The sequence below is a fragment of the Pseudophryne corroboree genome, chromosome 9 (genome assembly GCF_028390025.1).
Source record: "Pseudophryne corroboree isolate aPseCor3 chromosome 9, aPseCor3.hap2, whole genome shotgun sequence".
Classification (NCBI taxonomy): Eukaryota; Metazoa; Chordata; class Amphibia; order Anura; family Myobatrachidae; genus Pseudophryne; species Pseudophryne corroboree.
Genome location: NC_086452.1, coordinates 22,409,520 through 22,433,862, shown reverse-complemented (window position 1 = coordinate 22,433,862; position 24,343 = coordinate 22,409,520). Strand labels below are relative to the sequence as shown.

General features: G+C 47.1%; 1 protein-coding gene across 8 annotated transcripts in view; it reads left to right on the top strand.

Annotated features, from left to right (window-relative positions):
• MSH4 (mutS homolog 4) overlaps window positions 1–5,750 on the top strand; it is a 344,804-nt gene extending 339,054 nt beyond the window's left edge. For 4 of the 8 annotated variants that reach the window (XM_063939054.1, XM_063939055.1, XM_063939053.1 and 1 more), the window contains one exon: window positions 4,317–5,750. In XM_063939054.1, coding sequence (XP_063795124.1) covers window positions 4,317–4,612 — 296 coding nt within the window. In that variant the 3' untranslated portion in view covers window positions 4,613–5,750. The remainder of the gene's footprint in view (window positions 1–4,316) is intronic. The other 4 variants (XM_063939056.1, XM_063939051.1, XR_010186549.1 and 1 more) reach the window with 3 other exon arrangements.
• Window positions 5,751–24,343: the final 18,593 nt, after the last annotated feature.

Sequence of the window (24,343 nt, the reverse complement as noted above, 5' to 3'; positions counted from 1 at the left end):
TTCTGGACACAGTCCAGAAAAAGGTGTTTCTCCCGGAGGAGAAAGCCAGGGAGTTATCCGAGCTAGTCAGGAACCTCCTAAAACCAGGAAAAGTGTCAGTGCATTATTGCACAAGGGTCCTGGGAAAAATGGTGGCTTCCTACGAAGCGATTCCATTCGGCAGATTTCACGCAAGAACTTTTCAGTGGGATCTGCTGGACAAATGGTCCGGATCGCATCTTCAGATGCATCAGCGGATAACCCTGTCTCCAAGGACAAGGGTGTCTCTTCTGTGGTGGCTGCAGAGTGCTCATCTACTAGAGGGCCGCAGATTCGGCATTCAGGACTGGGTCCTGGTGACCACGGATGCCAGCCTGAGGGGCTGGGGAGCAGTCACACAGGGAAAAAATTTCCAGGGAGTGTGGTCAAGTCTGGAGACTTCACTTCACATAAACATACTGGAGTTAAGGGCAATTTACAATGCTCTAAGCCTAGCAAGACCTCTGCTTCAAGGTCAACCGGTGCTGATCCAGTCGGACAACATCACGGCAGTCGCCCACGTAAACAGACAGGGCGGCACAAGAAGCAGGAGGGCAATGGCAGAAGCTGCAAGGATTTTCCGCTGGGCGGAAAATCATGTGATAGCACTGTCAGCAGTGTTCACGATCTCCACCCGGGAGAGTGGGGACTTTATCCGGAAGTCTTCCACATGATTGTGAACCGTTGGGAAAGACCAAAGGTGGACATGATGGCGTCCCGCCTCAACAAAAAACTGGACAGGTATTGCGCCAGGTCAAAGGACCCTCAGGCAATAGCTGTGGACGCTCTGGTAACACCGTGGGTGTACCAGTCAGTGTATGTGTTCCCTCCTCTGCCTCTCATACCCAAGGTACTGAGAATTATAAGACGGAGAGGAGTAAGAACTATACTTGTGGCTCCGGATTGGCCAAGAAGGACTTGGTTCCCGGAACTTCAAGAGATGCTCACAGAGGACCCATGGCCTCTGCCGCTAAGAAGGGACTTGCTTCAGCAAGGACCCTGTCTGTTCCAAGACTTACCGCGGCTGCGTTTGACGGCATGGCGGTTGAACGCCGGATTCTAAGGGAAAAAGGCATTCCGGAAGAAGTCATACCTACCCTGGTCAAAGCCAGGAAGGAGGTGACCGCACAACATTATCACCGCATTTGGCGAAAATATGTTGTGTGGTGTGAGGCCAGGAAGGCCCCCACGGAGGAATTTCAACTCGGTCGATTCCTGCATTTCCTGCAAACAGGAGTGTCTATGGGCCTCAAATTGGGGTCCATTAAGGTTCAAATTTCGGCCATGTCGATTTTCTTCCAGAAAGAATTGGCTTCAGTTCCTGAAGTCCAGACATTCGTCAAGGGAGTACTGCATATATAACCCCCTTTTGTGCCTCCAGTGGCACCGTGGGATCTCAACGTAGTTCTGGGATTCCTCAAATCACATTGGTTTGAACCGCTCAAATCTGTGGATTTGAAATATCTCACATGGAAAGTGACCATGCTGTTGGCCCTGGCCTCGGCCAGGCGAGTGTCAGAATTGGCGGCTTTGTCTCACAAAAGCCCATATCTGATTTTCCATTCGGACAGGGCAGAACTGCGGACTCGTCCCCAGTTTCTCCCTAAGGTGGTGTCAGCGTTTCACCTGAACCAACCTATTGTGGTGCCTGCGGCTACTAGGGACTTGGAGGACTCCAAGTTGCTAGACGTTGTCAGGGCCCTGAAAACATATGTTTCCAGGACGGCTGGAGTCAGGAAAACTGACTCGCTGTTTATCCTGTATGCACCCAACAAGCTGGGTGCTCCTGCTTATAAGCAGACGATTGCTCGTTGGATTTGTAGTACAATTCAGCTTGCACATTCTGTGGCAGGCCTGCCACAGCCAAAATCTGTAAATGCCCATTCCACAAGGAAGGTGGGCTCATCTTGGGCGGCTGCCCGAGGGGTCTCGGCTTTACAACTTTGCCGAGCTGCTACTTGGTCAGGGGCAAACACGTTTGCAAAATTCTACAAATTTGATACCCTGGCTGAGGAGGACCTGGAGTTCTCTCATTCGGTGCTGCAGAGTCATCCGCACTCTCCTGCCCGTTTGGGAGCTTTGGTATAATCCCCATGGTCCTGACGGAGTCCCCAGCATCCACTTAGGACGTCAGAGAAAATAAGAATTTACTTACCGATAATTCTATTTCTCGTAGTCCGTAGTGGATGCTGGGCGCCCATCCCAAGTGCGGATTGTCTGCAATACTTGTACATAGTTATTGTTACAAAAATCGGGTTATTATTGTTGTGAGCCATCTTTTCAGAGGCTCCTCTGTTATCATGCTGTTAACTGGGTTCAGATCACAAGTTGTACAGTGTGATTGGTGTGGCTGGTATGAGTCTTACCCGGGATTCAAAATCCTTCCTTATTGTGTACGCTCGTCCGGGCACAGTATCCTAACTGAGGCTTGGAGGAGGGTCATAGGGGGAGGAGCCAGTGCACACCACCTAGGCCTAAAGCTTTTATTTTTGTGCCCTGTCTCCTGCGGAGCCGCTAATCTTCATGGTCCTGACGGAGTCCCCAGCATCCACTACGGACTACGAGAAATAGAATTATCGGTAAGTAAATTCTTATTTTTCTGTCCAATAAAACCGTCCCTGCCAGAACATTGCATAGTGTGAGGAATCGTCATTCTCCAGCAATGTTTTATAAATATATAGCATATAATAAGCACTTTAAAAATATAGAGGACATCTGGGGGGAGGGAGGGTTGGACTGCACTCCCTAATTTTAAACACAATAAGAGGTGCCACCATGCTGAGTCTTCTAGCACCATACAGGAAAAAGGAAAATGCCACTGCACACTCTAAACACAAGAATGTTGGTAGTCAAAATCATTTTGATAAATTCTTACAAGTAACATGGAGTATAAGTGAAGTTCTTAGCTCAAATTTGGCCAGCAATGTGGGCCCATCCACCACGTCCAGGTGAACTTCATCCCTAATACTAACACATTGTTCCGGATGTAATGCAGTATGAGACGGCCAGAGCTCCAATATTCCGACAGAACCTGTACGTTTTTTTAAAGCGGCAATCATTTACAAGGCCAAACCAACCAGGTTTTGCCTTGTAAATGATTGCTGCTTTAAAAAAACGTATGAGTTTGGCCAGAATCTCAGAGCTCTGGCCGTCTCACACTGCATTAAATCGGGTCCCTTATATCAATTTATCTAGGTCTTACCTTTAAATAGTGCACATTCTAATATGTAGTCAGCAGTGCAGGAACATGTGCTGACTAAAAGCACCTAAGGGCAGATGGGAGGGGTGCTAATATCAAACTGAAGGAGCCTCACCATCAAATATACAATATATACACAAATATAGAGAAAAAAGGTGGGTACTTGGACTGCACACACTAATTTTAAACATGATAAGAGGTGCTACCATTCTGAGGCTACTAGTGCCATACAGGAAAAAGAAAAATGCAGGTGCACAAAATTATTTTGACAATCAGTGTTCTTAGTGTTTAGATTGTGCACCTGCGTTTTTCTTTTTCAAAATATGTAAGCATCGGAGAAATGATTCCTCATGGTCTTTAAATGAATTTGTGGTGTTATGTTTTAATGTTAGACACTGTTACACTCATTAAGATTATTACAATGTAAAAGGTCTTAATGAGTGTAACATTTTAGATTTTTAAAGCGTACATTAGGTACTATATTTTTATAGTTTATAGAAGAGTGCCCTGTCTCTTTTCAAATGGGAAATTTGAAGAGCTTTACAGTGGACTAAAGATAATTGCTAAAATATATAGTTTGGCAAATGCTGTATAAAACACACACAGTCTAGGCTAATTTCATCACAAGCCAATTAACCTAACTTGTATCTATGAGAAGGGGCGGAAACCAGAGAATCCAGAAAAATACAGGGAGAACATAAAAACTCCACAGAGATATGGCTCTTGCCAATATAAAACCAATGACGGCTGCACAAGGGCACTCAGACTCTACTGCGCTGCGGCCATTTTTCCAGTGATTTTTGTACTAAGCATGCGCAGAACTCTGTGAAAATGGCCGCTGCGCCATATTCACAGAGTTTTAACACCGCCTTGGACGTCGGCGCGGGACTCTGGTGGGGTGAGTATTTAGAAAATGGGTGCAGCGTGTGCAGTGGGGGCCCACTCTGCTCAGGGGCCCGTGTGCACTGCACACACTGCACCCATTATAGAGACACCAGTGCATCTGCTTTGTGACTGTGAGACAGCAATGCTATCCATTGTGCCACTGTCCTGTACTAAGGAGTAATACACGTTGTGTAATAACTATTCTCTCCAACAGCAGAAGCAGAGCAGCACCCCAGAGAGTGCCCGGCAGATGGCCACCTATCACTTATCTCTCAGGCTTGTGCAGGCCGCCCGCAATTCCCGGCTGGACGCAGACAGCCTGAGAACTTACCTAAAGCACCTGAAACAGAAATACTCCGCCGACTGTGCCACAGCGGACCAGTTATCTACCCAAGCCACCCAGTGACCAACGCTGCGTCTGCGAGACACAGCAGCGACAAACGTGTGATACCGTTGTATTGGTTTGTGATGGTAAAAGGTCGCTGGGAAACTCTCAACATTAGATCCTGAGATTTACAGATGGAGCGTGATTTGTTTTACCAAATGGCACAATTGATCGCCTTGTATCAAAGTAACCCTTTATAGCTTATGTCATCAGAGAGAATTCTGCCTGTGCTTACACGTGAGGCTTTCATCAGGTCAAGCTCTGGGTGTAAAATTCGCTTGTGCCCTGGGAAGTAGAGAGAGACGTTGGTGAGCGGAAGCAGCCGGCAGGACACCAGCTTGGGCTGTTGAAGCCTTTGGGAGGACCCACAAATCTGGTGTATTTGCATCAGGAAATGAAAACTAAGGAATGAATGTTTGCTGGATTAAGCCTGCTCTATGCTAAGGGGGAGATTTATCAAATCTTTGCGAGATAAAGTGGAGAAGTTGCTCATATCAACCAATCCGTTTCCAACTGTCATTTATCTAGCACAACCTGTAACCTAACAGCTAGAAGCTGATTGGTTCGTTGGTATGTAGGGTTGGTTTGGGCACCGTCTTCATTTTATCTCTTAGATTTGATAAATCTCCCCTTTGATTTTAAAATCTACGATAGAGAGAACACTTACCTTCTATTCTCCAGTCATCTATTCCGAGCTTCCAATAACTATAATGATCCCTTGCCACACCTCACACCACTATCCTCTTTCTGCTGTTTTAACACAGATTATCTGGTGTCAATGCACCGCCTCTCTTACTGGTTGAATTGGTGAGACCCCCCCCCCCCCCCCTTCCCACACACACACACCCACACTCACTTTGTCACGCCGGCTAGTGGGAAGCGGAGGCCCCCCCACCCCCCCGTGGGACCGTTAGTGACCGTGGATGCTGAAGGACTCAGCGAATGGGCATGAGAATTTAATTACAATTATTTGTTTTTCTAGAACAATGGTTTATTTTGGGTGGATTTCTTGTTAAAGTCTTGGGAATTATTTAGGTTGTCTTGGCATTTACAGATCTGTTTTTATAGCAAGTTAGATTATTTAGCAATGTCAGGATGAGTGGAAAGATAATTGGCCCTTGCTCATATTCTAGTTATTTTGCCATTCTAAGGCCGGGTACCCATATGCACTGTGTTTCTTAAAAACTCACAATAACACATATTTTGTGTGCTAAATACCCTGTTTGTGTTCTTCTGTTATACAATAAATAACTTGCTATTTGATTTTGTGACTTCAATTTTAATAATTCATCCAAGTATAAACCTTCAGTATTGGATGAAGTGTCGGTGCGAATATGCCATCTGGAGGCCTGCTCTTCCCTATCCGCTTTCTCCGCTCACTGAGTTCTGTGCCACTCCAGAACATGATCCCGCCAGTTGGGAATGACGGCTGAGTTTTTCCAGATACTTAAAATGTGAAATTATTATATCAGAATTTTTAGCTCGGCTTTATTACAGTACAGTAATCCAAAATGTATCATTGCATAAACAAAGATGGGCATTATCAGTATGCAAATGTGAGCACATAGGGGGTCATTCCGAGTTGTTCGCTCGGTAAAAATCTTCGCATCGCAGCGATTTTCCGCTTAATGCGCATGCGCAATGTCCGCACTGCGACTACGCCAAGTAAATTTGCTATGCACTTAGGAATTATACTCACGGCATTTTCATCGTTCTGGCGATCGTAATGTGATTGACAGGAAATGGGTGTTACTGGGCGGAAACAGGCCGTTTTATGGGCGTGTGGGAAAAAACGCTACCGTTTCCGGAAAAAACGCAGGAGTGGCTGGAGAAACGGGGGAGTGTCTGGCCGTACGCTGGGTGTGTTTGTGACGTCAAACCAGGAACGACAAGCAGTGAAATGATCGCAGATGCCGAGTAAGTCTGAAGCTACTCAGAAACTGCTACGAGGTGTGTAATCGCAATATTGCGAATACATCGTTCGCAATTTTAAGAAGCTAAGATTCACTCCCAGTAGGCGGCGGCTTAGCATGAGCAAATCTGCTAAAATCCGCTTGCGAGCGAACAACTCGGAATGACCCCCCTAATCTCTGCACGATATAATTATTCAATGGAATATAACATTATGTGGCATGATCACAATTGAATGCAAGCCGACAGTAATTGCAACGCCATTGTGTGCATGAAATTACATAAGTTTATTTGTCCATATGCACAGTTGTGCCAATCACTGCGTCCGGATCCCTATTGGTGTGTTTTGGTTTTACGCCTGTTACCATCATCAGCGCATACTTTACTTGCAAAAGTACTTTCCTTGGAGCAAAAGCTACATCTAAACACGGCACAATAATTACTCTTCCACACAATCTCTGTGTAATCCAACATTCTGTTCGCACGCCCTTTCTGACCTTCGCCTGTGCGCCAACTGCCTTTTACAGCTCAGTTACATCCCTTCAGTGGCAACTGGAGATGCAACTATTGGTTCTAGATCATGTGCACAGCACAAACACACAAGACGCGCTGCGCAAATGAACTCTCGTTAAATAAGTACAGTTATAGATGTCTGCCGGAGTGGCTATGTGTCACGCCAATCTGTTAGCACTTTCACTGCTGGAAACAGAGCCAGAATCATATTGTTCCCTATATGCCATGTTAGCTGGGTTCACCAAAGAGTAAGACAGCTGAGATCACTAAAGAGGAACAGAGATGACAATGACAGTTGAGCGCTCTAGGTCCAGTAGCCAAACATATAGTATCCAGCAGAACTTCTAAGCAGCCTTGTGGTGTGATGATACTACCATGTCATTTCCCACTGCTTGTGCGGGTTGGGTATGACATTGTGCTTGTACACCTTGGGGGTGAAACATACAGTAGTTATAGTGCTGGGACAGTTTATGTCAGTGTATCAGCTTAGCAGAAGATCCTGCGATGTGCAGATAAGAAACAGGAAATGCAGTTTATCAGATTATGCATCATTTTACATTAACAAAGTAGTGGATGCACTTTAGCAATGATAATGCTTATTTCTCTGACGTCCTAGTGGATGCTGGGTACTCCGTAAGGACCATGGGGAATAGACGGGCTCCGCAGGAGACTGGGCACTCTTAAAAGAAAGATTAGGTACTATATCTGGTGTGCACTGGCTCCTCCCTCTATGCCCCTCCTCCAGACCTCAGTTAGAATCTGTGCCCGGCCAGAGCTGGATGCACCTAGTGGGCTCTCCTGAGCTTACTAGAAAAGAAAGTATTTGTTAGGTTTTTTATTTTCAGTGAGATCTGCTGGCAACAGACTCACTGCTACGAGGGACTGAGGGGAGAGAAGCAACCTACCTGCTTGCAGCTAGCTTGTGCTTCTAAGGCTACTGGACACCATTAGCTCCAGAGGGATCGAACACAGGGCCCGACCTCGATCGTCCGTTCCCGGAGCCGCGCCGCCGCCCCCCTTGCAGAGCCAGAAGACGGAAGAACCAGGAGAAAATCGGCGGCTGAAGACTCCGGTCTTCAATAAGGTAGCGCACAGCACTGCAGCTGTGCGCCATTGCTCCCACAGCACACCACACGCTCCGGTCACTGGTGGGTGCAGGGCGCTGGGGGCGCCCTGGGCTGCAATATGTATACCTTTTTGGCAAAATGCACATAATACAGTTTTCACTGACGTCCTAGTGGATGCTGGGAACTCCGTAAGGACCATGGGGAATAGACGGGCTCCGCAGTAGACTGGGCACTCTTTAAAGAAAGATTAGGTACTATATCTGGTGTGCACTGGCTCCTCCCTCTATGCCCCTCCTCCAGACCTCAGTTAGAATCTGTGCCCGGCTCGAGCTGGTTGCACACTAGGGGCTCTCCAGAGCCTCTAGTAAAGAAAGTATTTATTAGGTTTTTTATTTTCAGTGAGATCTGCTGGCAACAGACTCACTGCTACGAGGGACTTAGGGGAGAGAAGCGAACCTACCTGCTTGCAGCTAGCTTGGGCTTCTAGGCTACTGGACACCATTAGCTCCAGAGGGATCGAACACAGGCCCAGCCTCGGTCGTCCGGTCCCGGTCCCGCCCCCCTTGCAGAGCCAGAAGCAAGAAGAACATCCTGGAAATCGGCGGCTGAAGACTCCGGTCTTCATTAAGGTAGCGCACAGCACTGCAGCTGTGCGCCATTGCTCCCTATGCACACCACATACTCCGGTCACTGATGGGTGCAGGGCGCTGGGGGGGGGGGGGCGCCCTGGGCTGCAATTAGAGTACCTTAAATTGGCAAAACAACACATAATATAGTCTAATAAACTATATATGTGTAAAAATCCCCTGCCATAATATTAATAAAAGAGCGGGGCTATCTCCCTCAGCACACTGGCGCCATTCCTCTTCACAGCTCCGCTGGAAGACAGCTCCCCAGGCTCTCCCCTGCAGTTTCCAGGCTCAAAGGGTAAAAAAGAGAGGGGGGGCACTAAATTTAGGCGCAAAACTGTATTGTATAGCTGCTATAGGGAAAATCACTTTCTGTAATAGTGTAAATCCCTGTTTATATAGCGCTGTGGTGTGTGCTGGCATACTCTCTCTCTGTCTCCCCAAAGGACTTTGTGGGGTCCTGTCCTCAGTCAGAGCATTCCCTGTGTGTGTCGGTACGGCTGTGTCGACATGTTTGATGAGGAGGCTTATGTGGAGGCGGAGCAGGTGCCGATAAATGTGATGTCACCCCCTGCGGGGTCGACACCAGAGTGGATGGATATGTGGAAGGTATTAACCGACAGTGTCAACTCCTTACATAAAAGGCTGGATGACGTAACAGCTGTGGGACAGCCGGCTTCTCAGCCAGTGCCTGCCCAGGCGTCTCAAAGGCCATCAGGGGCTCAAAAACGCCCGCTACCTCAGATGGCAGACACAGATGTCGACACGGAGTCTGACTCCAGTGTCGACGAGGGTGAGACATATACACAATCCACAAGGGGCATCCGTTGCATGATTACGGCAATAAAAAATGTGTTGCACATTTCTGACATTAACCCAGGTACCACTAAAAAGGGTATTATGTTTGGGGAGAAAAAGCAACCAGTGGTTTTTCCCCCATCAGATGAGTTGAATGAAGTGTGTGAAGAAGCGTGGGCTTCCCCCGATAAGAAACTAGTGATTTCTAAACGGTTACTAATGGCGTACCCTTTCCCGCCAGAGGATAGGTTACGCTGGGAGACATCCCCTAGGGTGGACAAGGCGCTCACACGCTTATCAAAAAAGGTGGCACTGCCGTCTCAGGATACGGCCGCCTTAAAGGAGCCTGCGGATAGAAAGCAGGAGGCTATCCTGAAGTCTGTATATACACACTCAGGTACTATACTGAGACCTGCTATTGCTTCAGCATGGATGTGCAGTGCTGCAGCAGCGTGGTCTGATTCCCTGTCTGATAACATTGATTCCCTTGACAGGGACACTATATTGCTAACCATAGAGCATATTAAAGACGTAGTCTTATCTATGAGAGATGCACAGAGGGATATTTGCCGGCTGGCATCTAGAATAAATGCAATGTCCATCTCTGCCAGGAGAGTATTATGGACTCGGCAGTGGACAGGTGATGCGGATTCTAAAAGGCACATGGAGGTTTTGCCTTACAAGGGTGAGGAATTGTTTGGGGATGGTCTCTCGGACCTCGTTTCCACAGCAACAGCTGGGAAGTCGACATTTTTACCTCAGGTTCCCTTACAGCCTAAGAAAGCACCGTATTATCAGGTACAGTCCTTTCGGCCCCAGAAAGGCAAGCGGGTTAAAGGCGCGTCCTTTCTGCCCAGAGGCAGGGGTAGAGGGAAAAAGCTGCACCATACAGCCAGTTCCCAAGAACAAAAATCCTCCCCTGCTTCCACTAAATCCACCGCATGACGCTGGGGCTCCACTGGTGGAGCCAGGTGCGGTGGGGGCCCGTCTCCGGAACTTCAACGACCGGTGGGTTCGCTCACAGGTGGATCCCTGGGTTCTACAAGTGGTATCTCAGGGATACAAGCTGGAATTCGAGACGTCTCCCCCTCGCCGTTACCTCAAATCAGCCTTGCCAGCCACTCCCCCGGACAGGGAGGTAGTGCTGGCGGCAATTCACAAGCTGTACCTCCAGCAGGTGATAATAAAAGTTCCCCTCCTTCAACAGGGACGGGGTTACTATTCCACAATGTTTGTGGTACCGAAACCAGACGGTTCGGTGAGACCCATTCTAAATTTGAAATCCTTGAACACTTATATAAGGAAGTTCAAGTTCAAAATGGAATCGCTCAGGGCGGTTATTGCAAGCCTGGAAGAAGGGGATTACATGGTATCACTGGACATCAAGGATGCTTACCTGCATGTCCCCATTTACCCACCTCACCAGGTGTACCTCCGTTTTGTGGTACAAGACTGCCATTACCAATTCCAGACGTTGCCGTTTGGTCTGTCCACGGCACCAAGGGTATTTACCAAAGTAATGGCCGAAATGATGATACTCCTTCGAAAGAAGGGAGTTATAATTATCCCATACTTGGACGATCTCCTTATAAAGGCAAAGTCCAGGGAGCAGTTGTTGGTCGGAGTAGCACTATCTCGGGAAGTGCTACAACAGCACGGCTGGATTCTGAATATCCCAAAGTCGCAGCTGATTCCTACGATGCGTCTGCTGTTCTTGGCATGATTCTGGACACAGAACAGAAGAAGGTGTTTCTCCCGGAGGAGAAGGCCCAGGAATTGTCATCTCTGGTCATGGACCTCCTGAAACCAAAACAGGTGTCTGTGCATCACTGCACGCGAGTCCTGGGAAAGATGGTAGCTTCTTACGAAGCAATTCCCTTCGGCAGGTTCCATGCAAGGATCTTTCAGTGGGATCTGTTAGACAAGTGGTCCGGATCGCATCTTCAGATGCATCGGTTGATCACCCTGTCCCCGAGGGCCAGGGTGTCTCTGCTGTGGTGGCTGCAGAGTGCTCATCTTCTCGAGGGCCGCAGATTTGGCATTCAGGACTGGGTCCTGGTGACCACGGATGCAAGCCTCCGAGGTTGGGGGGCAGTCACTCAGGGAAGAAACTTCCAAGGACAGTGGTCGAGGAGACTTCCCTACACATAAATATTCTGGAACTAAGGGCCATTTACAATGCCCTGAGTCAAGCAGTAACCCTGCTTCAAAACCAGCCGGTGCTGATTCAGTCAGACAACATCACGGCGGTCGCCCATGTAAACCGACAGGGCGGCACAGGAAGCAGGATGGCGATGGCAGAAGCCACAAGGATTCTTCGATGGGCAGAGAATCACGTGCTAGCACTGTCAGCAGTGTTCATTCTGGGAGTGGACAACTGGGAAGCAGACTTCCTCAGCAGGCACGACCTCCACCCGGGAGAGTGGGGACTTCATCCAGAAGTCTTCAAGCTGATTGTAAATCGTTGGGAAAGGCCACAGGTGGACATGATGGCGTCCCGCCTCAACAAAAAGCTAAAAAGATATTGCGCCAGGTCAAGGGACCCTCAGGCGATAGCAGTGGACGCTCTAGTGACACCGTGGGTGTACCAGTCGGTTTATGTGTTCCCTCCTCTTCCTCTCATACCAAAGGTACTGAGGATAATAAGAAAGAGAGGAGTAAGAACTATACTCATCGTTCCGGATTGGCCAAGAAGAACTTGGTACCCGGAACTACAAGAAATGATCTCAGAGGACCCTTGGCCTCTGCCACTCCGACAGGACCTGCTACAGCAGGGGCCCTGTCTGTTCCAAGACTAACCGCGGCTGCGTTTGACGGCATGGCGGTTGAACGCCGGATCCTAATGGAAAAGGGCATTCCGGATGAAGTCATTCCTACGCTGATTAAAGCTGGGAAAGATGTGACGGCAAAACATTATCACCGCATATGGCGAAAATATGTTGCTTGGTGTGAGGCCAGGAAGGCCCCAACAGAGGAATTTCAGCTGGGTCGATTTCTGCACTTCCTACAGTCAGGAGTAACTATGGGCCTAAAATTGGGATCCATTAAAGTCCAGATTTCGGCCCTGTCTATTTTCTTTCAAAAAGAACTGGCGTCACTGCCTGAAGTTCAGACGTTTGTTAAGGGAGTGCTGCGTATTCAGCACCCTTTTGTGCCTCCAGTGGCACCTTGGGATCTCAACGTTGTGTTGGATTTCCTAAAATCACATTGGTTTGAGCCACTTCAGACCGGGGAGTTGAAGTATCTCACGTGGAAGGTAGTCATGCTGTTGGCCTTGGCCTCAGCTAGGCGTGTGTCAGAATTGGCGGCTTTGTCCTGTAAAAGCCCATATCTGATTTTCCATATGGACAGGGCAGAATTAAAGACTCGTCCCCAATTTTTCCCTAAGGTGGTATCAGCGTTTCATTTGAACCAACCTATTGTGGTGCCTGCGGCTACTCGGGACTTGGAGGATTCCAAGTTGCTGGACGTAGTCCGGGCCCTGAAAATCTATGTTTCCAGGACGGCTAGAGTCAGGAAAACTGACTCGCTGTTTATCCTGCATGCACCCAACAAGCTGGGTGCTCCTGCTTCAAAGCAGACTATTGCTCGCTGGATCTGTAGCACGATTCAACTTGCACATTCTGCGGCTGGACTGCCGCATCCTAAATCTGTAAAAGCCCATTCCACGAGGAAGGTGGGCTCTTCTTGGGCGGCTGCCCGAGGGGTCTCGGCTTTACAACTTTGCCGAGCTGCTACTTGGTCGGAATCAAACACTTTTGCAAAATTCTACAAGTTTGATACCCTGGCTGAGGAGGACCTTGAGTTTGCTCATTCGGTGCTGCAGAGTAATCCGCACTCTCCCGCCCGTTTGGGAGCTTTGGTATAATCCCCATGGTCCTTACGGAGTACCCAGCATCCACTAGGACGTCAGAGAAAATAAGAATTTACTCACCGGTAATTCTATTTCTCGTAGTCCGTAGTGGATGCTGGGAGCCCGTCCCAAGTGCGGACTTTCTGCAATACATGTATATAGTTATTGCTTAACTATAGGGTTATTGTTATGAGCCATCTGTTAAATGAGGCTCAGTTGTTGTTCATACTGTTAACTGGGTATAGTTATCACAAGTTGTACGGTGTGATTGGTGTGGCTGGTATGAGTCTTACCCTGGATTCCAAATCCTTTCCTAGTATTGTCAGCTCTTCCGGGCACAGTTTCCCTAACTGAGGTCTGGAGGAGGGGCATAGAGGGAGGAGCCAGTGCACACCAGATATAGTACCTAATTTTTCTTTTAAGAGTGCCCAGTCTCCTGCGGAGCCCGTCTATTCCCCATGGTCCTTACGGAGTACCCAGCATCCACTACGGACTACGAGAAATAGAATTACCGGTGAGTAAATTCTTATTTTTTATATATATATATATATCATAAGAATTGGGCGGTCTCCGTTGTGATGATATTCAGCATATAGAATTTATTATAAATCGGGAACCACGCCTATTATTCTGCGCAGAGAAGCGTGGACCAAGACAGAATTCATCAATGAGCCCGTACCTTTAGGGCACTCAGCTGTACATATATATAGTACATCATTATACAATAATTCATAACTGATTTACTAATAAGTAGTTATGAGCGGGTTCGGATCCTCGGAATCCGACCCGCCCGAACTTCACCTTTTTTTTACACGGGTCCGAGCGACTCGGATCCTCCCGCCTTGCTCGGTTAACCCGAGCGCGCCCGAACGTCATCATCCCGCTGTCGGATTCTCGCGAGACTCGGATTCTATATAAGGAGCCGCGCGTCGCCGCCATTTTTACACGTGCATTGAGATTGATAGGGAGAGGACGTGGCTGGCGTCCTCTCCGTTATAGTAGAACACAGAGTGACTTAGTTATAATTGTGGGGAGGATTGGGGACGGGGAGCAGCTGTTAGGGAGAACAGTGCAGGGTTTTGATTATACCACCAGTGAGTTTAATCCTTTGTTTCTCTGCCTGAAAAAAACGCTCCGACCACCATATCTGTGCTCACTCAGTGTGCTGCACTGCTGCATGATATATCTGTGCTGAGTGCACTGCTCTGCTCACACTGCCTAATTGTGGGGACTGGGGAGCAGTTATAGCAGGAGTACAGTGCACAGTTTTGCTGACAGTGACCACCAGTCCAGTATACGTTTGTCTGCCTGAAAAACACTCCTGTGTTTTTTTTTCTTCATACTAGTTTAGCAGTCTGCTGACAGTATCCACCAGGTCCGTTATACAGTATATTATATATATAAGCAGCAGTACGGTAGGCCACGGCTGTACCTACCTCTGTGACGTCAGTGCACTCGTCGTCCATAAGTAATATAATACTATACTATCCATCCATCTACATTGTATACCTGTGGTGTTTTTTTTTTCTTCATACTAGTTTAGCAGTCTGCTGACAGTGTCCACCAGGTCCGTTATACAGTATATTATATATATAAGCAGCAGTGCGGTAGGCCACGGCTGTACCTACCTCTGTGTCGTCAGTGCACTCGTCGTCCATAAGTAATATAATACTATACTATCCATCCATCTACATTGTATACCTGTGTTGTTGTTTTTTTCTTCATACTAGTTTAGCAGTCTGCTGACAGTGTCCACCAGGTCCGTTATACAGTATATTATATATATAAGCAGCAGTATGGTAGGCCACGGCTGTACCTACCTCTGTGTCGTCACTCGTCGTCCATAAGTAATATAATACTATACTATCCATCCATTTACATTGTATACCTGTGTTGTTGTTTTTTTCTTCATACTAGTTTAGCAGTCTGCTGACAGTGTCCACCAGGTCCGTTATACAGTATATTATATATATAAGCAGCAGTACGGTAGGCCACGGCTGTACCTACCTCTGTGTCGTCACTCGTCGTCCATAAGTAATATAATACTATACTATCCATCCATCTACATTGTATACCTGTGGTGTTTTTTTTTTTCTTCATACTAGTTTAGCAGTCTGCTGACAGTGTCCACCAGGTCCGTTATACAGTATATTATATATATAAGCAGCAGTACGGTAGGCCACGGCTGTACCTACCTCTGTGTCGTCAGTGCACTTGTCGTCCATAAGTAATATAATACTATACTATCCATCCATCTACATTGTATACCTGTGTTGTTGTTTTTTTCTTCATACTAGTTTAGCAGTCTGCTGACAGTGTCCACCAGGTCCGTTATACAGTATATTATATATATAAGCAGCAGTACGGTAGGCCACGGCTGTACCTACCTCTGTGTCGTCACTCGTCGTCCATAAGTAATATAATACTATACTATCCATCCATCTACATTGTATACCTGTGGTGTTTTTTTTTTTTTCATACTAGTTTAGCAGTCTGCTGACTGTCCACCAGGTCCGTTTTACAGTATATTATATATATAAGCAGCAGTACGGTAGGCCACGGCTGTACCTACCTCTGTGTCGTCAGTGCACTCGTCGTCCATAAGTAATATAATACTATACTATCCATCCATCTACATTGTATACCTGTGTTGTTGTTTTTTTCTTCATACTAGTTTAGCAGTCTGCTGACAGTGTCCACCAGGTCCGTTATACAGTATATTATATATATAAGCAGCAGTATGGTAGGCCACGGCTGTACCTACCTCTGTGTCGTCACTCGTCGTCCATAAGTAATATAATACTATACTATCCATCCATCTACATTGTATACCTGTGGTGTTTTTTTTTCTGCATCCTAGTTTAGCAGTCTGCTGACAGTGTCCACCAGGTCCGTTATACAGTATATTATATATATAAGCAGCAGTACGGTAGGCCACGGCTGTACCTACCTCTGTGTCGTCAGTCACTCGTCGTCCATAAGTAATATAATACTATACTATCCATCCATCTACATTGTATACCTGTGGTGTTTTTTTTTTCTTCATACTAGTTTAGCAGTCTGCTGACAGTGTCCACCAGGTCCGTTATACAGTATATTATATATATAAGCAGCAGTACGGTAGGCCACGGCTGTACCTACCTCTGTGTCGTCAGTGCACTCGTCGTCCATAAGTAATATAATACTATACTATCCATCCATCTACATTGTATACCTGTGTTGTTGTTTTTTTTCTTCATACTAGTTTAGCAGTCTGCTGACAGTGTCCACCAGATCCGTTATACAGTATATTATATATATAAGCAGCAGTACGGTAGGCCACGGCTGTACCTACCTCTGTGTCGTCACTCGTCGTCCATAAGTAATATAATACTATACTATCCACCCATCTACATTGTATACCTGTGGTGGCTTTTAGTTGTGCGCAAAATATGGAGAACAAAAATGTGGAGGTTAAAAAAATAGGAAAAGATCAAGATCCACTTCCACCTCGTGCTGAAGCTGCTGCCAATAGTCATGGCCGAGACGATGAAATGCCATCAACGTCGTCTGCCAAGGCCGATGCCCAATGTCATAGTACAGAGCATGTAAAATCCAAAACACAAAAGATCAGTAAAAAAATGACCCAAAAATCAAAATTAAAAGCGTCTGAGGAGAAGCGTAAACTTGCCAATATGCCATTTACGACACGGAGTGGCAAGGAACGGCTGAGGCCCTGGCCTATGTTCATGGCTAGTGGTTCAGTTTCACATGAGGATGGAAGCACTCATCCTCTCGCTAGAAAAAAGAAAAGACTTGCGGCAAAAGCACAGCAAAGAACTGTGCGTTCTTCGAAATCCCAAATCCCAAAGGAGAGTCCAATTGTGTCGGTTGCGATGCCTGACCTTCCCAACACTGGACGGGAAGAGCTTGCGCCTTCCACCATTTGCACGCCCCCTGCAAGTGTTGAAAGGAGCACCCGCAGTCCAGTTCCTGATAGTGAAATTGAAGATGTCAGTGTTGAAGTACACCAGGATGAGGATATGGGTGTTGCTGGCGCTGGGGAGGAAATTGACAAGGAGGATTCTGATGGTGAGGTGGTTTGTTTAAGTCAGGCACCTGGGGAGTCACCTGTTGTCCGTGGGAGGAATATGGCCATTGACATGCCTGGTGAAAATACCAAAAAAATCAGCTCTTCAGTGTGGAAGTATTTCAACAGAAATGCGGACAACAGGTGTCAAGCCGTGTGTTGCCTTTGTCAAGCTGTAATAAGTAGGGGTAAGGACGTTAACCACCTCGGAACATCCTCCCTTATACGTCACCTGCAGCGCATTCATAATAAGTCAGTGACAAGTTCAAAAACTTTGGGCGACAGCGGAAGCAGTCCACTGACCAGTAAATCCCTTCCTCTTGTAACCAAGCTCGCGCAAACCACACCACCAACTCCCTCAGTGTCAATTTCCTCCTTACCCAGGAAAGCCAATAGTCCTGCAGGCCATGTCACTGGCAAGTCTGACGAGTCCTCTCCTGCCTGGGATTCCTCCGATGCATCCTTGAGTGTAATGCCTACTGCTGCTGGCGCTGCTGTTGTTGCTGCTGGGAGTCGATCGTCATCCCAGAGGGGAATTCGGAAGCCCACTTGTACTACTTCCAGTAAGCAATTGACTGTCCAACAGTCCTTTGCGAGGAAGATGAAATATCACAGCAGTCATCCTGTTGCAAAGCGGATAACTGAGGCCTTGACAACTATGTTGGTGTTAGACGTGCGTCCGGTATCCGCCGTTAGTTCACAGGGAACTAGACAATTTCTTGAGGTAGTGTGCCCCCGTTACCAAATACCATCTAGGTTCCACTTCTCTAGGCAGGCGATACCGAGAATGTACACGGACGTCAGAAAAAGACTCACCAGTGTCCTAAAAAATGCAGTTGTACCCAATGTCCACTTAACCACGGACATGTGGACAAGTGGAGCAGGGCAGACTGAGGACTACATGACTGTGACAGCCCACTGGGTAGATGTATTGCCTCCCGCTGCAAGAACAGCAGCGGCGGCACCAGTAGCAGCATCTCGCAAACGCCAACTCGTTCCTAGGCAGGCTACGCTTTGTATCACCGCTTTCCAGAATACGCACACAGCTGAAAACCTCTTACGGCAACTGAGGAAGATCATCGCAGAATGGCTTACCCCAATTGGACTCTCCTGGGGATTTGTGACATCGGACAACGCCAGCAATATTGTGCGTGCATTACATCTGGGCAAATTCCAGCACGTCCCATGTTTTGCACATACCTTGAATTTGGTGGTGCAGAATTATTTAAAAAACGACAGGGGCGTGCAAGAGATGCTGTCGGTGGCCAGAAGAATTGCGGGCCACTTTCGGCGTACAGGCACCGCGTACAGAAGACTGGAGCACCACCAAAAACACCTGAACCTGCCCTGCCATCATCTGAAGCAAGAAGTGGTAACGAGGTGGAATTCAACCCTCTATATGCTTCAGAGGATGGAGGAGCAGCAAAAGGCCATTCAAGCCTATACAATTCAGCACGATATAGGAGGTGGAATGCACCTGTCTCAAGCGCAGTGGAGAATGATTTCAACGTTGTGCAAGGTTCTGCAACCCTTTGAACTTGCCACACGTGAAGTCAGTTCAGACACTGCCAGCCTGAGTCAGGTCATTCCCGTCATCAGGCTTTTGCAGAAGAAGCTGGAGGCATTGAAGGAGGAGCTAAAAAAGAGCGATTCCGCTAGGCATGTGGGACTTGTGGATGGAGCCCTTCATTCGCTTAACCAGGATTCACGTGTGGTCAATATGTCGAAATCAGAGCACTACATTTTGGCCACCGTGCTCGATCCTAGATTTAAAACCTACGTTGGATCTCTCTTTCCGGCAGACACAAGTCTGCAGAGGTTCAAAGAACTGCTGGTGAGAAAATTGTCAAGTCAAGCGGAACGCGACCCGTCAACATCTCCTCCTTCACATTCTCCCGCAACTGGGGGTGCGAGGAAAAGGCTACGAATTCCGAGCCCACCCACTGGCGGTGATGCAGGGCAGTCTGGAGCGACTGCTGATGCTGACATCTGGTCCGGACTGAAGGACCTGCCAACGATTACTGACATGTCGTCTACTGTCACTGCATATGATTCTCTCACCATTGAAAGAATGGTGGAGGATTATATGAGTGACCGCATCCAAGTAGGCACGTCAGACAGTCCGTACGTATACTGGCAGGAAAAAGAGGCAATTTGGAGGCCCTTGCAGAAACTGGCTTTATTCTACCTAAGTTGCCCTCCCTCCAGTGTGTACTCCGAAAGAGTGTTTAGTGCCGCCGCTCACCTTGTCAGCAATCGGCGTACGAGGTTACTTCCAGAAAATGTGGAGAAGATGATGTTCATTAAAATGAATTATAATCAATTCCTCCATGGAGACATTCACCAGCAGCAATTGCCTCCAGAAAGTACACGGGGATCTGAGATGGTGGATTCCAGTGGGGACGAATTAATAATCTGTGAGGAGGGGGATGTACACAGTGAAAGGGGTGATGAATCGGACGATGATGATGAGGTGGACATCTTGCCTCTGTAGAGCCAGTTTGTGCAAGGAGAGATTGCTTCTTTTTTGGTGGGGGCCCAAACCAACCAGTCATTTCAGTCACAGTCGTGTGGCAGACCCTGTTGCTGAAATGATGGGTTGGTTAAAGTGTGCATGTCCTGTTTATACAACATACGGGTGGGTGGGAGGGCCCAAGGACAATTCCATCTTGCACCTCTTTTTTCTTTCATTTTTCTTTGCGTCATGTGCTGTTTTTGGAGTATTTTTTGGAAGGGCCATCCTGCGTGACACTGCAGTGCCACTCCTAGATGGGCCAGGTGTTTGTGTCGGCCACTAGGGTCGCTTAGCTTACTCACACAGCTACCTCATTGCGCCTCTTTTTTTCTTTGCGTCATGTGCTGTTTGGGGAGTATTTTTTGGAAGGGCCATCCTGCCTGACACTGCAGTGCCACTCCTAGATGGGCCAGGTGTTTGTGTCGGCCACTAGGGTCGCTTAGCTTACTCACACAGCTACCTCATTGCACCTCTTTTTTTCTTTGCGTCATGTGCTGTTTGGGGAGTATTTTTTGGAAGGGCCATCCTGCCTGACACTGCAGTGCCACTCCTAGATGGGCCAGGTGTTTGTGTCGGCCACTAGGGTCGCTTAGCTTACTCACACAGCTACCTCATTGTGCCTCTTTTTTTCTTTGCGTCATGTGCTGTTTGGGGAGTATTTTTTGGAAGGGCCATCCTGCCTGACACTGCAGTGCCACTCCTAGGTGGGCCAGGTGTTTGTGTCGGCCACTAGGGTCGCTTAGCTTACTCACACTGCTACCTCATTGCGCCTCTTTTTTTCTTTGCGTCATGTGCTGTCTGGGGAGTATTTTTTGGAAGGGCCATCCTGCCTGACACTGCAGTGCCACTCCTAGATGGGCCAGGTGTTTGTGTCGGCCATTTGTGTCGCTTAGCTTAGCCATCCATCCTCGGTGCAAATTTTAGGACTAAAAATAATATTGTCAGGTGTGAGGTGTTCAGAATAGACTGGAAATGAGTGTAAATTATGGTTATTGAGGTTAATAATACTATGGGATCAAAATGACCCCCAAATTCAATGATTTAAGCTGTTTTTTAGGGTTTTTTGAAAAAAACACCCGAATCCAAAACACACCCGAATCCGACAAAAAAAATTCGGTGAGGTTTTGCCAAAACGCGTTCGAACCCAAAACACGGCCGCGGAACCAAACACAAAACCAAAACACAAAACCCGAAAAATTTCCGGTGCACATCACTAGGCGTTCATACAAATAACATGGGAAACATTTATTGGTTGATGAGCAACAACAGGAAGTGCCAAATATGGTCAGATGAGCTATCCAGCCTGCTACAGTGAGCAACACATAAACTGTGAATTAGACGTAATAATGGCAGACAATACAGCTTGCATAGTAGTAAGTACACAATATAATAAGTATCAGTTAATGCACTCCAAGGACTTATTTAATGGGTTGCGAGATGCATTTCTAAGTGTGGAAATTCAACCAATTTATTCATTTAAAATAAACCACTTGAAGATATCTATGGGGGTAATTCAGACCTGATCGCTAGGCTACGTTTTCTCACAGCCTGTGACCAGGTCCAAACTGCGCATGCTTATGGGCCGCAATGCACAGGCGCGACGGATCGAAGCAACGGGGATCGGTGCATAGCAACTGAATTGTGCGAAAAAAGCGATTGCCCGGGCGATCGCAAAGATGACTGACAGGAAGAAGGCGTTTGTGGGTGGCAACTGATCGTTTTCAGGGAGTGTCTGGAAAAACACAGGCGTGTCCAAGCGTTTGCAGGGCGGGTATCTGACGTCAATTCCGGTCCCGGACAGGCTGAAGTGATCGCAGCGGCTGAGTAAGTCCTGGGCTACTCAGAAACTGCACAAGATCTGTTTGTACAGGTCTGCTACACATGCGATCGCACACTTGCACAGCTAAAATACACTCCCCTGTAGGCGGCGACTATCTGATCGCAGCAGTGCAGAAATCGCCTGCTAGCGATCAGGCAGAATTAGGCCCTATATGCGGTGGTGACTACTGCCTAGCGGCTGTCAGTAAAGCTTCACATTGGAAGGCATGTCTTCTAACCACACAGCACATTGGGCAGTCTCAGAGGGAGGTGTTTCTCTTCCTGGTACTGACAGCCTGGACTGCAATTAGTATTTACGCATTTCATTGGCAATTCTACCCTTCTTCAGGGAACCGCAGCCGACGCAGAGCCTAATTCAGACCTGATCGCTCCTCTGCGTTTTTGAAGCAGTCTGCGATCAGATAGCCGCCGCCCATAGAAAGTGAAAACCCTCCCCGTGCAAGTGTGCGAATGCATGTGTACGCCGTGCAAAAACTTTGTCAGACAGCGGACATCTGCAAAGCCGTTCGCACCTCACTCACCATCGAATGCTTTTTCCAGTCTGTGCAGTGTGTGTGTAGCCCAGGACTTACTCCTACAGTGCGATACAAACAGGCTGATCGGGGCCGGAGCTGACGTCACACACCCTCCCTGAAAACGCTTGGGAACCCTGCGTTTTTCCAGACACCCCCAGAAAACGGCTAGTTACCACCCACAAATGACCACTTCCTGTCAATCACTTTGCCTAGCAATCAAAATTTTCGCACCAATCTGTGGCTGTTTGGCGTCGCACCTGCACACTGCGGTCCATACGCAGTCGTTCGATAACCGGCCGCTGTGCGATTTCGCACAACAGTGAGCAGGTCTGAATTAGGCCCGCAGTCCCTTGCTTCCATTTTTTTTATGCCTTTTTAGCTAGCGATATATTGCTTTAACGCATACTAATAAAAGTTGATAAACTGTAATATATCAGTGCACCATTTATAGGTAACTTCTTTTTTGCAATGTTACCTGGGCAGCACTTCCCTAATAAATAATAATTACAGCGGTGTAGACTGACCATTGCATTATTGCTAATTACTGGTGCTGGTGGATATCTTACTTTCCCAGAACAATGCAACAATCCCAATGCCTAACAAATACAGCTGAATACCCATAATACAGTATATTCCTCCATCTTCATTATACACTCCCTACACAAACACTAAGATTTATGCGTAAAAACATTGTAAAACAAAGTGCACTTTGGCTGTTGAGACACATTTAATTACCTTATACAAAATAATCTTTGTAGAGTAGAGATTCCCAGCCTGTAATTCACACAAACAAGGCTAGAATAGCCGAGTTACAGTATATATGTTTAACATTCAACCAAACAAATATTTCTTTGATGTCTGAAATCATAATCCCTGCAACACAAAGATGTTCAGAAAATAACTATATTTAATTGACTTAAAATAATTATTAACATTGACCAGACAGCGATCTCAGTGTAAGCTGACCCTAAATAGCTTCTGTTCATGCATGCCGCTGTCCTATATGTTTCTGATACAGTGATCGCATTATCTAATGCGTGACTGCCACTGGTGCTCCATGGTAGTATACTAATTGCATAGGCATGTGCAGAATATTTTATTAGGGGGTGCACTGTCGGACGGGTGTGATTAGCACCACCTACTGGGCGTGTCTAGCACCACTTATTGGGTGTGTCTAGCACCCCCTATTGGCACTCAAAGCAATATAAACATATGCCCCCATAGTGCCAGATACACATATGCCCTCGGCGGTGCCCCTTACTCAATACCCCTAGCGGTGCCAGATACACAAATGCCCCCCACAGTGCCAGATACACAAATGCCCCCCCACGGTGCCAGATACACAAATGCCCCCAGCGATGCCAGATACACAAATGCCCCCAGCGGTGCCAGATACACATATGTCCCCAGCGGTGCCAGATACACATATGCTCCCAGCGGTGCTAGATACACATATGCCCCCAGCTGTGCCAGATACACATATGCCCCCAGCAGTGCCAGATACATATCTTGTACTGCCTGAAGAAGGGTTAGTGGTAACCGAAAACATTGCACATGACTAAACCTCAGTGTTTATGTCCCTATCTACATTTTGGAGTGGTGTTTATTTTTTTCTACTTTTATGATACTTTTTCTGGCCAGTTTGGACTTTCCTTTTGGCATGCACGCTTTTCAAAGTTTTAAGGATCCACAATATATGGTAACGCACTACAGGCAGATGTCACCCCACTGGTGCGTATGTTCCCTATACAAGGCTATAGAAGGTAGTGAGATACAGGGATAAGTTCTAGGTAATAGATTTATGTTAGTGTATAAAGAAAGAGGAAAAGGGTACTTGTTCTTCCTAAAATATAATGCATTCCAATAAGATTTTTTCCCCAAAAGAATTATGGAAACACATAAAAATATTTACCATTACAATATAGTATGGAATTCTGCACCTTCTATAAAATAGAGCCTGTAGATTTATGATTTTACATAGAACATAGATTTATCCAATATATATTAGGTTTCTCCTCTTTACAAAAGGGCGCACCATAAAATGTGCATCCCATATACTGAGAATGGTCCCAGTAAAAGCCAATGCACCAATAACCCAGCCTAGATCCTAGTCATCCCAGAATATATTGTTTTCATCTTTGCTTTGA